This window comes from Vidua macroura, chromosome 27 (genome assembly GCF_024509145.1).
Source record: "Vidua macroura isolate BioBank_ID:100142 chromosome 27, ASM2450914v1, whole genome shotgun sequence".
Taxonomy (NCBI): Eukaryota; Metazoa; Chordata; class Aves; order Passeriformes; family Viduidae; genus Vidua; species Vidua macroura.
Window position 1 is genome coordinate 2,921,256 of NC_071597.1, and position 18,105 is coordinate 2,939,360.

The 18,105-nt window shown below is 42.0% G+C and overlaps 1 protein-coding gene across 1 annotated transcript in view; it reads right to left on the reverse strand.

Annotated features, from left to right (window-relative positions):
- Positions 1 to 18,105, reverse strand: part of KPNB1 (karyopherin subunit beta 1) — a 39,869-nt gene that overhangs the window by 17,644 nt on the left and 4,120 nt on the right. The window contains 8 exon segments of the mRNA XM_053999975.1: positions 1,615 to 1,839; positions 2,860 to 2,961; positions 6,151 to 6,261; positions 8,664 to 8,711; positions 8,713 to 8,754; positions 8,880 to 8,939; positions 11,099 to 11,251; positions 16,034 to 16,234. Coding sequence (XP_053855950.1) covers positions 1,615 to 1,839; positions 2,860 to 2,961; positions 6,151 to 6,261; positions 8,664 to 8,711; positions 8,713 to 8,754; positions 8,880 to 8,939; positions 11,099 to 11,251; positions 16,034 to 16,234 — 942 coding nt within the window.

Consider the following 18,105-nt stretch of genomic DNA (forward strand, 5'->3'; position numbering starts at 1 on the left):
CCAAATAACTATGTCATTTTTAACTCTAAAATCCCCAAAACAAGATATTTTTACCTCCGAAACCACATCACACCCTCCTGATTTTCCTCAATGAAACCCTCCCACCAAACCCAGGCTCCAAAATCCTCCAAAACAGATGAAATCCTGATTTTCCTTAAAATAAGACCATGTACAAAACACTCATTCTCTTCCAAATAACCATGTCATTTTTAACCCTAAAAATCCCAAACCACGAGATTTTTTACCTCCGAAACCAAATCACACCCTCCTGATTTTCCTCAATGAAACCCTCCCACCAAACTTAGGCTCCAGAAGCTTCCAAAACAGATGCAATCCTAATTTTCCTTAAAATAAGACGACGTACAAAGCAGACATTCTCCTCCAAATAACCATGTCATTTTTAACCCTAAAAACCCCAAACCAAGAGATTTTTACCTCCGAAACCAGATTACACCCTCCCACCAAACCCAGGCTCCAAAAGCCTCCAAAACAGGTGAAATCCTTCTGATTTTATTTTAAATAAGACCATGTACAAAGCAGACATTCTCCTCCAAATAACCATGTCATTTTTAACCCTAAAAACTCCAAACCAAGGGATTTTTACCTCCGAAACCACATCACACCCTCCTGATTTTCCTCAAATGAAACCCTCCCACCAAACCCAGGCTCCAGAAGCTTCCAAAACAGGTGAAATCCTGATTTTCCTTAAAATAAGACCACGTACAAAGCAGACATTCTCATCCAAATAACCATGTCATTTTTAACCCTAAAATCCCCAAACCAAGAGATTTTTACCTCCAAAACCAAATTACACCCTCCCACCAAACCCAGGCTCCAGAAGCTTCCAAAACAGGTGAAATCCTGATTTTCCTTAAAATAAGACCATGTATAAAGCACACATTCTCCTCCAAATAACCATGTCATTTTTAACCCTAAAAACCCCAAGCCAAGGGATTTTTACCTCCGAAACCAGATCACACCCTCCTGATTTTCCTCAAATGAAACCCTCCCACCAAACTCGCTCCAAAAGCCTCCAAAACAGATGAAATCCTTCTGATTTTATTTTAAATAAGACCATGTACAAAGCATACATTCTCTCCAAATAACCATGTCATTTTTAACCCTAAAAACCCCAAACCAAGGGATTTTTACCTCTGAAACCAGATCACACCCTCCTGATTTTCCTCAAATGAAACCCTCCCACCAAACCCAGGCTCCAGAAGCTTCCAAAACAGGTGAAATCCTGATTTTCCTTAAAATAAGACCATGTACAAAGCAGACATTCTCCTCCAAATAACCATGTCATTTTTAACCCTAAAAACTCCAAACCAAGAGATTTTTACCTCCGAAACCAGATCACACCCTCCCATCAAACCCAGGCTCCAGAAGCTTCCAAAACAGGTGAAATCCTGATTTTCCTTAAAATAAGACCATGTACAAAACACTCATTCTCTTCCAAATAACCATGTCATTTTTAACCTAAAAACCCCAAACCAAGGGATTTTTACCTCCGAAACCACATCACACCCTCCTGATTTTCCTCAAACGAAATCCTCACTCACACCTCCCACCCTCCCACAAGATTTTGAGCTCCAAGCCCTGCCAGCAGCTCACCTGTATTACTAAAGGCTTGAGCTGGTTGGGCTCGGGCCCTTCCAGGATGCATCCGAAGGCCATGACGGCCGCATCCCGGTACCTCCAGTCGGGGTTTTTGATGTGCTCCTTGATGAAGGGCAGCACGTGGGGGACGATGTCGTCCTCGCAGCACGTGGCCAGCAGCATCAGGCACACCCCTGCTGCCTTGCAGGGGTTCCAGTCGTCGTCGTCGTCGTTCTCATCCTGCAAAAAATTTAAAAAAAACCAAAAAAATCCCTCTGGTGATGACTCTGAGGTTTTAATTTTAGTTTTTTTGGGTTTTTTTTTTTGTGCTGGTTTAGTATGTGGGTCTGGGTTTCATATTTAGGGTTGGTAAGCTCTCTTCATAGAGTAGGGAGGTAAAATAATTCCTTTTACAGCTTGGGAGTGAGGGCAATCATACAAGTTACAAGAGTATAATCTGTCAGGAATACAGGGAGTCACCAAACCCCTCCAGAAATCACAAATCTTGGGATGCACAGCTCCAATAAATCCCTGAAGTGTTTAATAGGGAGTAAATAAACCCAGGCCTCCAAAATCCCAGGAACTGGAGCCCACATGAGGCTGTGGAATATGTGGTTTCTATCCCAAATATTCCAATTAGGAATAGAGGGAATCACCAAACCTCTCCAGAAATCACAAATCTTGGGATGGACAGCTCCAATAAATCCCTGGAAGTGTTTAACAGGGACTAAGGCCTCAAAAATCCCAGGAATTGGAGCCCACATGAGGCAGGGGCTGTGGAATATTTGGTTTCAATCCCAAATATTCTGTCAGGAATACAGGGAGTCACCAAACCCCTCCAGAAATCACAAATCTTGGGAAGCACAGCTCCAATAAATCCCTGGAAGTGTTTAACAGGGACTAAGGCCTCAAAAATCTCAGGAATTGGAGCCCACATGAGGCAGGGGCTGTGGAATATGTGGTTTCTATCCCAAATATTCTGAATAGGAACAGAGGGAATCACCAAACCTCTCTGAAAACCACAAGTCCTGGGATGTGATCAGGGAAAAAGGAGGCAAGTCCCAGTCTCAGCCCAAAAATTGCTGCATCACTGGCTCAGAGTGGTGCATGAAAGCTCATCACAGACCAGGGACTGCCACTCCTGAGGCATTTTTGGGATCCAAATGGGATTCTGAGGAATCCAAAACCCCATTGCAGACAGAGCCAGGGGGGCAGGAAGAGCTCCTGAGCTGCAATTCCCTCAGGGCACGTGGAACTCACCTGTTTTGTTAAGGTCTGGGTTAGAATAGGGACCAAATATTGCAGTGCCCCCTTGGCATAGAACTTGCTGGTGTGCTCTGGGGGCCGTCCTTGTTCTGCTGCCTGGAGAGAAGGAAAAGAGGTGAAAAGTTTCTTTTCATCGATATTTTGATCTGGTTTTATATTATTTTATTTTTTTTCCCAGCATTAAGAGGTTGAATGATCAACTCCAAGAGGCACAAATTCCCTTTTTTCCCCCCCCCCTCTCCTCCCCAGCAGGAATCCTGAGTTGCCTCAAGGGCACTTTGCACCAAGTTAAATATTCCAAAATCCACTTTAAATATTCCAAAATCCACTTGAATTCCTCATCCCTCCTCACAGGGCACAATTATCCCCATTTTCACTTGGCTGTCAGGTGTAATTACCAAGTGACCCCGAGGTGAAGGAGCAAAAGGTTTGGAGCAAATAAACCCCACCCCACTGCTGCTGTCCTTTTATCCTTGATTTTTTTTTTTTTTTAATTTGTTGGGAATGCAAGCATGAATATAGATTTAGCTGCTTTTAAAAACAGGGATGTGATTCATGCAGAGCCCTTCAAAGTTTCAGCTGTTATTGATCTCCACAGATAATTCCTGCAAACAGCAGCTGCATGCAAACAAATCCCCCAAATTCCTCTCCAGCCCCAGCCATTCCACAGGGTAATTGATTTTATCTCATCCAGAATTTCAGGTTTGACTCACGAATCATGGATTTTAGGGAATGTGAACCATCTTTTGGAAGAAAAACCCCCTCGTGGCCGTGGCAGACCCCAAAATTTTGGACATTATTTCATGAATCTCATGGATTATTTCCAGGAAAAACATGGGAGAGCCCTGTGATAGGAGGTGCACGTGGATTTAGGTGGAAATAGAGAATAAAAATGATAAAATTGGGTTGTTTGAACAAAAAGCACCAGGTTGGAGAGGGCTGGGAGCAAGCTGGGAATGGATGGGATTTAAGGTTCTTCCAGCCCAAACCATCCCAGGATTTTGGGATTAACAGGAATTCCAAATGCAGAGCCAGCTAAAAAATCCCCAATTTTATCTCGGGGAGCAGAACCTGGGCCAGAACCACACGAGGAGTAAAAACTCCTCCCAAAAGAGGAACCAAAAACTCCCAAAGGAGGAGCAAAAAAAAAAAAAAAATCTCAAATGAAGAATTAAAAGTTCCAAAATGAAGAATTAAAAACTCCCAAAGGTGGAGCCAAAAACTCAACTCCCAGATGAGCTAAAAACCCTCAAAGGAGGAGCTAAAAACCACCAAGGGAGGAGCTAAAAGTCCCCAAAGGAGGAGCAAAAAACATCCCAAAGGAAGAATTAAAAATTCCAAAATGAAGAATTCAGAACTCCCAAGGGAGGACCTAAAAACTCAACTCCCAAATGAGCTAAAAACTCCCAAAAAGAGAAGCTAAAAAACTGCCAAGGGAGGAGCTAAAAAGTCCTAAATGAAGAATTAAAAAAAAAAGGTCCTAAATGAAGAATTAAATAAAAAGTCCTAAATGAAGAATTAAAAAAATCCCAAAGGAGGAGCAAAAAAAAAAAAAAAAAAAAACCCAAAAAGAGGAGCCAAAAGCTCCCAAAGGAAGAGTCAGAAATTCCAAAATGAAGAATTAAAAACCCCCAAAGGAGGAGCCAAAGGCTCTTTTAGGATCTCTCATTTGCTGCTGTGACCCCCAAAAGCACCCGGGAATTTCCCCATTTCCCTTGGGAAGGGCAGGAGGAGCTCCCGGGATGGACAATCCCAGGAATTGCAGCATTCCCAGGGAATTCTGGCATTCCTGAGAGAAGCTGCAGGGAATTCTGGCATTCCCAAGGGAAACCTCAGGAATTCTGGCATTCCCAGGGAATTCCCAAGAATTCGGGCATTCCCAGGAAATTCTCAGGGAATTCTGGCATTCCCAAGAATCCTGGCATTCCCAGGGAATTCCCAGGGATGCTGGCATTCCTGGGAAATTCCCAAGAATTCTGCTATTCCCAGGGAATTCCCAGGAAATCCCAACATTCCCAGGGAATCCCTGCATTCCCAGGAAATCCCGGCATTCCCAGGAAACCCCGGCATTCCCAGGAAATCCCGGCATTCCCAGGAAATCCCAGCATTCCCGGATCCCCACCTCGGAGGCCTCAATGGCCAGGAAATCCTGGCATTCCCAGGAAATCCCCAGGAAACCCCGGCATTCCCAGGAAATCCCGGCATTCCCAGATCCCCACCTTGGAGGCCTCGATGGCCAGGAAATCCCGGCATTCCCAGGAAATCCCGACATTCCCTGGCATTCCCAGGAAATCCTGTCATTCCCAGGAAATCCTGGCATTCCCAGGAAATCCCGGCATTCCCTGGCATTCCCAGGAAACCCCGACATTCCCAGGAAACCCCGGCATTCCCAGGAAGTCCCGGCATTCCCGGATCCCCACCTCAGAGGCCTCGATGGCCAGGAAATCCTGGCATTCCCGGGAATCCCCAGGAAATCCCGACATTCCCAGGAAATCCCGGCATTCCCAGGAAATCCTGGCATTCCCAGGAAATCCCGGCATTCCCAGGAAACCCCGACATTCCCAGGAAATCCTGGCATTCCCAGGAAGTCCCGGCATTCCCAGGAAACCCCGGCATTCCCAGGAAATCCCTGCATTCCCAGGAAATCCCGGCATTCCCGGGAGCCCCACCTTGGAGGCCTCGATGGCCAGGAAATCCTGGCATTCCCAGGAAATCCCCAGGAAACCCCGGCATTCCCAGGAAATCTCGGCATTCCCAGGAAATCCCGACATTCCCAGGAAACCCCTGCATTCCCAGGAAATCCCGACATTCCCAGGAAACCCCTGCATTCCCAGGAAATCCTGGCATTCCCAGGAAACCCCTGCATTCCCAGGAAGTCCCTGCATTCCCAGGAAGTCCCGGCATTCCCAGGAAACCCCGGCATTCCCAGGAAATCCCGGCATTCCCAGGAAATCCCGACATTCCCAGGAAATCCTGTCATTCCCAGGAAATCCCCAGGAAATCCCTGCATTCCCGGATCCCCACCTCGGAGGCCTCGATGGCCAGGAAATCCTGGCATTCCCGGGAATCCCCAGGAAATCCTGGCATTCCCAGGAAACCCCTGCATTCCCAGGAAGTCCCTGCATTCCCAGGAAATCCTGGCATTCCCAGGAAATCCCGACATTCCCAGGAAATCCTGTCATTCCCAGGAAATCCCCAGGAAATCCCGGCATTCCCAGGAAATCCCCAGGAAATCCTGTCATTCCCAGGAAACCCCTGCATTCCCAGGAAACCCGGGATCCCCACCTCGGAGGCCTCGATGGCCAGGTCCATCTCCTCGTCGCACACGTTGGACCAGAACTCGATGCCCTGCAGCGCCACCTCGTCGATGTCGCTCTTCATGGCCTCGATCGTGATCTGCCAGGGCAAACCAAAAACCCCAAATGGGGATTTCTCCCACCCGGAATTCCCCGCGGATCCTGGGGAGTTCAAGTTATTGTGTCGAAATTTGAAATAATCCCATTTTTTCCCTGTATTTTATCACCTCAAATTGAGGTTTTTGCTCCGTTTGGAATGCCAAGGTTTTGGTTTTTTTTGGGTTGTTTTTTTTTTTTTTTTTTTTTTATGGATTAGGATTCTCAAGGATGCAAAGGAAAATCAGGAATGGGTTTTGAAAGAGATGGTAGTCAGAAATAAAAATGGAAAATATAAATAGGAACTGAGGGAGATTAGGGGAAAAAATATCAGGAATATCAATATAAATAGGGGAGAACAGAGAAATAAATAGGAGAAATATAAATATGGGGAAATGAGAGAAATAAAGACGAGAAATAAATATGGGGAAATGAGAGAAATAAAAATGAGAAATATAAATAAGGGAAAATCAGAAATAAATAGGAGAAATATAAATATGGGGAAATGAGAGAAATAAAGATGAGAAATACAAATATAGAGAAATCAGAGAAATAAAAATGAGAAATACAAATATAGAGAAATCAGAGAAATAAAGATGAGAAATATAAATAAGGGGAAATCAGAAATAAAGATGAGAAATATAAATAAGGGAAAATCAGAAATAAAGATGAGAAATATAAATAAGGGGAAATCAGAGAAATAAAGATGAGAAATAAAAACATGAATCAATATGAGAAATAAAAATACAAATGGGGAGAAATCAAAGAAATAAATGTGAGAAATAGAAATAAATATCAGGAAAAAAAAATATGAATAAAAAGAGGAGATTGGCCAAAAATAACAGTAAAAAATAACAATAAAAATAACAAAAATAACAATAAAATGGGAGGAATTCAGAGAAATAAATATGAGACTTGTAAATACAAAACGAGGAAAAAGAGATAAATCATCATCAATAGAAATACAGGGAAATAAATCTCTAAACAGAAATCATTTTCAGAGAAATAAATTTCCATAAAAACACAGGAAGATCAGCTAAAACCAGGAAAAATGTAAATGCAAACAGGGGAAAATCAAGAGGAATAAACGTGAGAATTATAAAGAAAATTTATTTACTTATTAGAAATAAATTCTATATTATATACTTCATTATGACACATTAAGTCATTATTTAATATACTACTTAAATACTAATATATAACACTAATATAATATTAATATATCAATATATTTATTTGCTATATATTAAATATTTTTATATTCATTGTAAAGAAATAAATTTATATAAATTATAGAAATTATAAATTATATATAAATTTATAAATTATAAATTTATTATAAATCATATATAATATATATTATATATTACATAATATATAATAATTATAATTATATAATATATATGATACATATATATATTATATATTATTATAGTATATATTATATATTATGTATATTATTACATTATTATATTATATATACTACTATAATATATTATATTATAATATATATAAGAGAAAATAATATATAATATATATAAAATATATAATATATAATATATATTATATATAATAATATATATTAGATACATTATTATAATATATTATATATATAATACATACTATATAAAATATATTACATTATATTATATTATAATATAATATATACAAATATAATATATTACATATATTATATATAATTACATATAAATATATAATATAGAATATATATTATATATATTATATTCAATATATAGTATAATATATTACATATATAATTAAAAATACATAATAAATATATATAAAAAATATATATTATATTACTATATTATATTCATTATAAACCCCATCTATAAATCCTAAATGCTAATATATAATATTACCATTATAACATCACCACTGTATCAATCCATTAATTACCACACATCAACCAATCACCTGCTCATTACAATGAATAAATCACTCATTCCACACATCAGCCAATCACCTGCTCATTACAAATTAATAAATTACTCATTGCACACATCAACCAATCACCTGCTCATTATAAATTAATAAATTACTAATTGCACACATCAGCCAATCACCTGCTCATTACAATGAATAAATTACTAATTGCACACATCAGCCAATCACCTGCTCATTACAAATTAATAAATTGCTCATTGCACACATCAGCCAATCACCTGCTCATCACAATGAATAAATTACTCATTGCACACATCAGCCAATCACCTGCTCATTACAAATGAATAAATTGTTTATTCCACACATCAGCCAATCACCTGCTCATTACAATGAATAAATTGCTCATTGCACACATCAAACAATTACAAATTAATAAATTGCTCATTGCAGAGGGAATCAGGGCATTTTTTACTAAATCCCGGCGGATTTTGGACTCACAGCGAACAGGGCAGGCCCCATGTAGGTCTCCATGTACTGGTAATAAAGGGGACATGATCTTCACCAGGTTCTGCAAGGCAGCCACTCGCACCTGCGCCACAAAATTCACATTAATTCCCAGCTCCATTTTCACATTTTCACACCATTTCCTCAATTTATTTCATATTTTTTGGGTAGGCAGAAATTCGCCACGAAGGGAATTTGGAATTTACTCACCCTCGTGTCCGGACACTGTGTGGCTTCACAGACTACTTGCATAATAAAGTGCCTTTCAGACTAGGGAAAAACAAAAAAAAAAAGAGAAATAAAAGGACTTTAAAAGGGGGGTTTTAAAAGAAATTCAGCTTTTAAAGGTTTCAGTTCACACAGGGAGGGTGAATTTAGGTCTGGACCAGCACAGGCACAGGGCAACACAACCTGCTCTATTTTAAACCATTTTCCCCCCAAAAATGGGAATATTTTCCCCCCAAAAATGGGAATATTTTCCCCAAAAATGGAGTGGGGTTTTTTCCCCAAAATGGGAATATTTTCCCCAAAAATGGGAATATTTTCCCCCCAAAATGGGAATATTTTCCCCCAAAAATGGAGTGGGTTTTTTCCCCAAAATGGGAATATTTTCCCCCCAAAAAATGGGAATATTTTCTCCAAAAAAATGGGAATATTTTCCCCCAAAATTGGAGTGTTTTTTTTTCCCCAAAATGGGAATATTTTCCCCCCAAATGGGAATATTTTTTCCCAAAACTGGAGTGAGTTTTTTCCCCAAAATGGGAATATTTTCCCCCAAAAATGGGAATATTTTTTCCTAAAACTGGAGTGGGTTTTTTTCCCAAAATGGGAATATTTTTTCCCAAAACTGGAGTGGGTTTTTTTATCCAAAATGGGAATATTTTCCCCCTGTCCCAGGAGCATCCAGGGGGATCAGCCCTGGGGTCAGGTGGGATTTATGGGGGGAAAAGGAGGAAGGAAAAAAAATAAAGTGGGGAGGGAAATAAAAAAGGGGAGGGGGGGGAAAAGGGGAGGGGGAAAAAAAGGGGGGAGGAGGAAAAAAAGGGGGGAAAGGGAGAGAAAAAAGGAAAAGTGGGGAAAATGGGAGGAGGAAAAGAAGAAAGAAGGTGGGGAAAAAGGGGGAGGGAAAAGAAGGAAAAGGGGTGGAAAAAAAGGGGGAAAATGGGAGGGGGAAATTGGGGTGCTGGGAAAGGCCTTCAAGATGATAAAAGTGTTCTGGAAATCCTCAAGGGAAATTCAAGGTCAGGAAAGGCCTTGAAGATTAGAAAGAAGGGGAGAAAGGGGAGAAAAAAAGGGGGAAAAGGGGGGGAAAAGGAGGGGAGAAAGTGGGGAAAAGGGGAAACAAGAAGGGGGAAAAAGGGGAAAGAAAAGGGGAAAGAAAAGGGTGGAAAAAGGGGGGAAAAGGGGGGGAAAAGGGGGGAAAAAAGGGGGGAAAAAAGGGGGGGGAAGGGGGAAAAAAAGGGGGGAAAGGGGGAAAAAGGGGGAAAAAAGGGGGAATAAAAGGGGGGGAAAGGGGGGGAAAAGGGGGGGAAAAGGGGAGAAAAGGGGGAGGAGAAAAGGGGGGGAAAAGGGGGAAAAGGGGGGAGAAAAGGGGGAGAAAAGGATGAGAAAGGGGGGAAAAACAGGGGGAAAAGGGGGGGAAAGGGGGGGGAAGGGGGGAAAAGGGGGAAAAAAGGGGGAAAAAAGGGGAAAAAAGGGGGGAATAAAGGTGGGGGAAAGGGGGGGAAAAGGGGGGGAAAAGGGGGGGAAAGGGGAGAAAAGGGGGAGGAGAAAAGGGGGGGAAAGGGGGAAAAGGGGGAAAAAGGGGGGAAAGGGGGGAAAAGGGGGGGAAAGGGGGAGGAAAAGGGGAAAAGGGGGGAAAAAGGGGGGAATAAAGGGGGGAATAAAGGGGGGGGAAGGGGGGGGAAAAGGGGGGGAAAGGGGGGAAAAAGGGGAAAAAAGGAGGAAAAAAAAGGGGTAAAATGGGGGGGGAAAAAGGGGAAAAAAAGGGGGGGAAAGGGGAAAAAAAGGGGAAAAGGAAAAAAAGGGGGAAAAAAGGGGGAAAAAAGGGGGAAAAAGGGGAAAAAAAAGGGAAAAAAGGGGAAAAAAAGGGGAAAAAAGGGGAAAAAAGGGGAAAAAAAAGGGGAAAAAAGGGGAAAAAAAGGGGAAAAAAAGGGGAAAAAAAAGGGAAAAAAAAGGGGAAAAAAGGGGAAAAAAGGGGAAAAAAAGGGGGAAAAAGGGGGAAAAAAAGGGGGAAAAAAGGGGGGAAAAGGAACCCAGCGCTCCTCCGCGCCAGGGCCGCATCCCGGTCTCAGTCTCCACAATTTCTCCATCCAAGCTCAGCGTGGTGCATGAATCCTCATCACCGACCGTGGAGCAGCAGCCTGCAGTCCCAGCCTGGCACTTTTGGGGTTTTATTGGGTTTTTTTTTTTTGGTTTTTTTTTCCCACCTCTTTGTCAAAGTTTGCTTTGGTGAATTCCAAAGAGTTCAGGAGTGCGTTGGTAGCTGCAAGCTTCACATTGTTGCTGGGCTCCTCCTTTCTCATTCCCTGGATTATGGCAGTCAGGATTTCATTGGATTTGTCCTGGAGCTGCTCTGGATCCTGAAAAAAAAATTTTAAAAAAATTCTGGATAAAGTTATTTATGATTTCAATTGATTTTTTAACATTTATTTAGGATTTAAATAGATTTTCCCCTGTTTTTCAAGCAGTAGGATCTATAGATTACATATATATATAGATATATATATATATAGATATATATATATATATAGATTATATTGCCAGTATTTACAAATGAAAGTTTTAGGATAAACCAGGAAAATATGGAAAATCCAAGGAATTCCTGCAGCAGCTGGGATGGGAAGGAGAAGCCTGAACTGAGCACAAATCCTCCAGAAATCCCAGTGAAAAATGCCAAATAAATCCCACGGGATCAAACACAAACCAACAAACTCCAGGATTTGACTTCATTCATAAAAAGATAAAAAAAATGTTAATTTCCAAATAATTTATGGATTGGGCAGAGACTCTAAGTTGTAAATATTCCATTTTTTTTCAGATACAGAATACAGAACAAAAAATTGCAGTGCCTGGACCTGCAGCAAGGCCAGGAAATGTGAAACAATTAAATCTTTAAATATTAATTAACTGTGAAACCCCCAAGGTTTGAAGAATAAAGTTGTGAACAAGCACTAAAAGCTCAATTTGAATTGGTGGCAAATTTGAGACACGAAGAATGGGATGAATTCACCTCAGGATGGATTTGAGATTCCCAAACTCTGCCACAATTGAAAAACTTCAGGGCAGGATTTTAAATATAATATTTAAATCTATAAATATTTATAGATTTAATATTAAATATATAAAAATAAATGTATTTTTTTTAAAAAATATATATTTAAAAAATATTTAAATATAATATTTAAAATATTTAAATGAGCAAATTCAGCAAAAAAAAATCCATCAAAAAGAAAGGAAAAATCCTCCAGAATTCCAGGGATTTGTCACAACCAGATTTCCTCTTTGAATTCAGTTTTCTCCTCAGTGAAGCCAACCCCTTGAAAATAAAATCCAAATAAAAGCTGCGCACACAGGATTTCTCCTCCTGCCTCTCTGCACTGAGATTCCAGCAGGGAATATCCAGTGGATCCCAAAAAATCACCTCCCAATCCCATTTTCCAGTGGAGAGTTTTCCAAGAAATTCACACCAAATTTTGCAAATTCCTGGTAAACGCAATGGAGATTTTATGGAATTTGCCTCAAAGAGCGAAATATTCTCTCAAAGAGTGAAATGTTCCCTCAAAAAGCAAAATATTCCCTCAAAAAGCGAAATATTTCCTCAAAAAGTGAAATATTTCCTCAAAGAGCAAACCATTTTACTCAGAAAGTGGAATATTCCCTCAAAAAATGAAACATTCCCTCAAGAAGCGAAATATATTACTCAAAAAATGAAACGTTCCCTCAAAAAGTGGAATATTCCCTCAAAAAGTGGAATATTCCCTCAAAAAGCAAAATATTCCCTCAAAATGCAAAATATTCCCTCAAAATGCAAAATATTTTACTCAAAAAATGGAATATTCCCTCAAAAAGCAAAATGCTCCCTCAAAGAGCAAAATATTTTACTCAAAATGCAAAATGTTCCCTCAAAAAGTGGAATATTCCCTCAAAAAGTGGAATATTCCCTCAAAAAGCAAAATGCTCCCTCAAAGAGCAAAATATTTTACTCAAAATGCAAAATGTTCCCTCAAAAAGCGGAATATTCCCTCAAAAAGCAAAATATTTTACTCAAAAAGTGGAATATTCCCTCAAAAAGTGGAATATTCCCTCAAAAAGCAGAATATTCCTGCACCAAAACTCCTGAACCAACCACCAAAGGGCTCCTCTGGCCAGAGGAAATTCAGGATTTTCCGCAGCAGGAGGAGCCCACGGCTGATCCGGGCTGTGGACGCTGAGCTGAGGTTTTCCCTCGGAGCCTCCACATTCCCTGCAGGAATGGTGACCTGGATTTGGGGTGGGAAAGGAGGTCAGAGCTTCCAGGAACCTGCCAGCAGGGTGGGAGCATCTCCTGGAAATCAGGGAATCCCCAAATCTCCTGGAAATCAGGGAATCCCCAAATCTCCTGGAAATCAGGGAATCCACAAATCTCCTGGAAATCAGGGAATCCCCTCCTGGATCATAAAAAATCTCCTGGAAATCAGGGAATCCCCTCCTGGGCCATAAAAATCTCCTGGAAATCAGGGAATCCCCAAATCTCCTGGAAATCAGGAATCCCCTCCAGGGCCATAAAAATCTCCTTGAAATCAGGGAATCCCCTCCTGGATCATAAAAAATCTCCTGGAAATCAGGGAATCCCCTCCTGGAGCACAAAAAAATCTCCTGGAAATCAGGGAATCCCCAAATCTCCTGGAAATCAGGGAATCCCCAACTCTCCTGGAAATCAGGGAATCCCCTCCAGGGCCATAAAAATCTCCTGGAAATCAGGGAATCCCCTCCTGGATCATAAAAATCTCCTGGAAATCAGGGAATCCCCTCCCGGATAATAAAACTCTCCTGGAAATCAGGAATTCTTTAAGGTTGGGAAAGCTCTTCAGGATCATAAAAGTTTCCTGGGAATCCTTAAGGTTGGGAAAGTCCTCCAAGATAATTTTGAAGTCTCCTGGAAATCAGGGATTGAGGCCAGGAAAGGCCTCCAGGATCATAAAAGTCTCCTGGAAATCAGGAATTCCTCAAGGTCGGGAAAGCCCAAGATCATAAAAGACTCCTGGGAATCCTTGACATTGGAAAAGCCTTCCAAGATCATAAAATTCTCCAGGAAATCTGGAATTCCTTAAGGTCAGGAAAGTCTCCTGGAAATCAGGGAATCCTCAAGGTCAGGAAAGCCCTCCAGGGTCACAGGTGGGAGAATTGTGGAATGTCCTGAGTTGCAAGGGATGATCCAGCCCAGCTCGTGGCCCTGCAGGACACCCCAAAATCCCAGCCCGTCCCTGGGAGCGCTGTCCGAACGCTCCTGGAGCTCTGGCAGGTTTGGGACAACGACCAACCCCAAAAAACTCCAAGATCAAAAAACCCAATGCAAAGATTCCACGATAAAATCCAAGCCCGAAGATGCAACCCCAAAAATCCAAGCAAAACCCCAGCCCAGAAACCCAACTCCAAAAAACCAAAAAAATCCAACTGAAAAGCCCCAATCAAAAATCCAACCAAAAAAGTCCAACCTGAAGAATACAAGCCAAAATCCAACCCCAAAAACCCAAACTCTACCCTACAAACCCTACCCAAGAAACTCAAAAAAACAACCCAAAAAACCCAACCCAAAATCAAACCATAAATCCAACCCAAGAAAGTCCAACCCAAAGAACTCAACTCAAAACCCAACCCAACAAACCCAAAATAAAACCAAAACTCCAGCCCAAAAAAGTCCAACCCAAAGAACTCAACCCTAAACCCACCAAATCAAAAAAACTTTAACCTAAAAACCCCAACCCAAAATCCAACCCCAAAAATCCAAAAAACTCCAACTCAAAGAATCCAACCAAAAACCCAACCCTAAGCATCCAAAAGACTTCAATCCAAAATCCAAATTGAAGAATTCAAGCCAAAATCCAACCCAAAAAGCACCAACCCAAAAAACTCAACAAACCCAAAACCCAACCCAAAAAATCCAAGACTTCAACCTAAAATGTCGAACCCAAAGAATCCAACCCAGAGATCCAAAAAACTCCAACCCTCAACCCAAATAATCCAAGCCATAACCCAAGCTACGAAATCCAAAAAACTCCAACCCAAAGAACCCAACAAACCCAAACCTCAACCCAACCCAAAAAACCCAAACAACCTCAACATAAGAACCAATCCAACCCAACAAACCCAACCCACAAAACCCAAAAAACCTCAACCCAAGAACCAATCCAACCCAAAATTGAACCCAACAAACCCAACCCAAAAAACCCAAACAACCTCAACCTAAGAACCAATCCAACCTAAAATCCAACCCAACAAACCCAAACCTCAACCCAACCCAAACAACCTCAACCCAAGAACCAATCCAACCCAAAATCAAACCCAACAGACCCAAACCTTAACCCAACCCAAAAAAACCTCAACCCAAGAAGCAATCCAACCTAAAATCCAACCCAACAAACCCAACCCAAAAAACCCAAACAACCCAAGAACCAATCCAACCCAAAATTGAACCCAACAAACCCAACCCAAAAAACCCAAACAACCTCAACCTAAGAACCAATCCAACCTAAAATCCAACCCAACAAACCCAAACCTCAACCCAACCCAAACAACCCAAGAACCAATCCAACCCAAAATCCAACCCAACAAACCCAAACCTCAACCCAACCCAAAAAACCTCAACCCAAGAAGCAATCCAACCCAAAATCCAACCCAACAAACCCAAACCTCAACCCAAAAAACCCAAAGAACCCAAGAACCGATCCAACCCAAGATTGAACCCAACAAACCCAACCCAAAAAACCCAAACAACCCAAGAACCGATCCAACCCAAAATTGAACCCAACCCAACCCAAAAAACCCAAACAACCCAAGAACCAATCCAACCCAAAATTGAACCCAACAAACCCAAACCACCCGAACAACCCAAGAAACAATCCAACCCAAAACTGAACCCAACATACCCAAACCTCAACCCAAAAAACCCAAACAACCCAAGAACCAATCCAACCTAAAATCAAACCCAACAAACCCAAACCTCAACCCAAAAAACCCAAACAACCCAAGAACCAATCCAAGCCAAAATCCAACCCGAAGAACCCAACAAACCCAACCCAACGCCAGCAGCGCCTCCGACCCGTGCGACGCGGCGCCGGCAGACGCGCGGCCCGGGGAGCCCCTCGTGCCCCAGGTGCACTCACGATGTCCTGGCAGATGTAACCGATGGCCTCGAGCGTGGACTCCTTCATGTGCTCGGTGCTGTGCTGGTTGGTGACGTTGGCCACCAGCTGCGGGATCAGCTCCGGCCACTGGTTCATGGGGATCTCGGCGCAGGCGATGCCGGCCACGCACTGCGACGCCGAGCTGGGCCGGTACGTCTCCGTGCCCAGCGTCTGCAGCACCTGCACGTCCCACAGGGAACGGGGTCAGGAGAAACAGGGCTGGGAAAACGCCCCCCCAGAGACCCCAAATCCTTCAGCTTTTGCCAGAAATCGCTGGCGTTTCTTCTGGAAAAACGGTGTGAAGAGCCCAGCTGGGATTCCCGTGGGATTTTCCCTTCCCGTGGTGAAGGGAAATGGTAAAAGCTGAACAAATCGGGGTTGAGTTCACCCCAAAAAGTAAATTTTTTTTAATGCAAAAATGATCTGGGTAATTTTGTTAAACGTTGGGATCAATCAGGAGGATTTGAGAACTTTTCCTTGAAAGAATGGAGAGATGGGGATGGATTTTTTCAGCTTTTCCTGTTATACACCAATAAGATTTTCTTTAAAAAACAGAGGGAGGGATGTGCACTTTTCCATCATTTTTTGTTGCACACCAATAACACTTTCTTTTAAAAAATACAGGGATTTTTTTCAGCATTTCCCAGTCAGACACCAGCAAAATTTTCTTTTAAAAACAGAGGGAGGGATTTGCATTTTTCCATCATTTTTTGTTGCACACCAGTAATTTTCTCTAATAAATGGGGGGACAGGGGATGAATTCTTTTCAGCATCCCCAGTTATACACCAATGACATTTTAATTAAAAAATAGAGAGACTAAAATGCTTTTTTTTTTTGATCATTTCCACTTAAACACCACTAATATTTTCTACAAAAAACAAAGGAAGAGATTAGCATTTTTCCATCATTTTACACCAGTAAAACTTTCCTTAAAAAACAAAGAAATGAGGATTCATTTTTCAGCATTTCCAGTTCCACATCAACAACATTTCCTTTAAAACCTGGAGGCAGTGGGATGCATTTTTATCAGCATTTCCAGTCCCACACCTTCATTTTCCAAGTTTCCACCTAAATGTTGTATTTTTGATGTTGAAAACAGCAACAAATTGTTCAATTTCAGTGCACAAGGACAGCTCCTGACCCAGTAAAATTCCATGGAAATACAGGATCAAAGGTGCTCCATCATCTCTCACCCAAATTTATCCCTCTGCTGTGGCTGCCCCTGGATCCCTGGAATGTCCAAGGCCAGGCTGGATTGGGCTTGGAGCACCCTGGGAGAAGGAAAGGTGGGGATGGATGGAATTTAAGGTTCTCCCAACCCAAATAATTCTGGGATTATTGAGAGAGATTCTATTAGCACACAAAAAATAAATACAAAGCTCACGGCCCAGCTCAATCGGTCACAGAGCACTGCACAAATCCCAGCAACATTTTTTGCTCCCATCAGCCAAAAAAAAAAAATAACAACAAACCACTGAGCCACCACTTCTGTCCCTGCAGGCTCTGAACTCCAACTGGGCAAAAAGCATCCCCGGGAAAACACACAAATTTTTATTAATTTTCTATCTGGAACCTGCAATTTTTCCTCACTTTCCACTTTTAAACCTTCCAGGGCCTCATGGGAACATTGTTCAGACTCAGAGTGTTTCAAAGGTGTTGGTGGGGATTGGCGAGCACTTGGGGAAGCTCTTCCTCAGAAAGGGAAGAAAAATCTTCCTTAAAAAAGCATTTCCTGCAGAAAAATCAATGCCCAGCCCAGCTGCAGGGGAGGCCACGGAATCCTGGAGTGGTTTGGGTGGGAAGGGACCTTAAATCCCATCCAGGGCCACGGGCAGGAACATTTTCCACTCTCCCAGTGCTCCAAGCCCTGTCCAGCCTGGCCTGGGACCCCTCCAGGGATCCAGGGGCAGCCACAGCTGCTCTGGGAAATCCCTGCAGCCTTTCCAGAGCTTCACTCCAAAATCTTCTTCCTTTTAGCTCATCTAAATCAATCCTCCTCCAGTTCAAACCCACCCTCCCCTGTCCTACCGCAACCTTCCAGACATCCCAG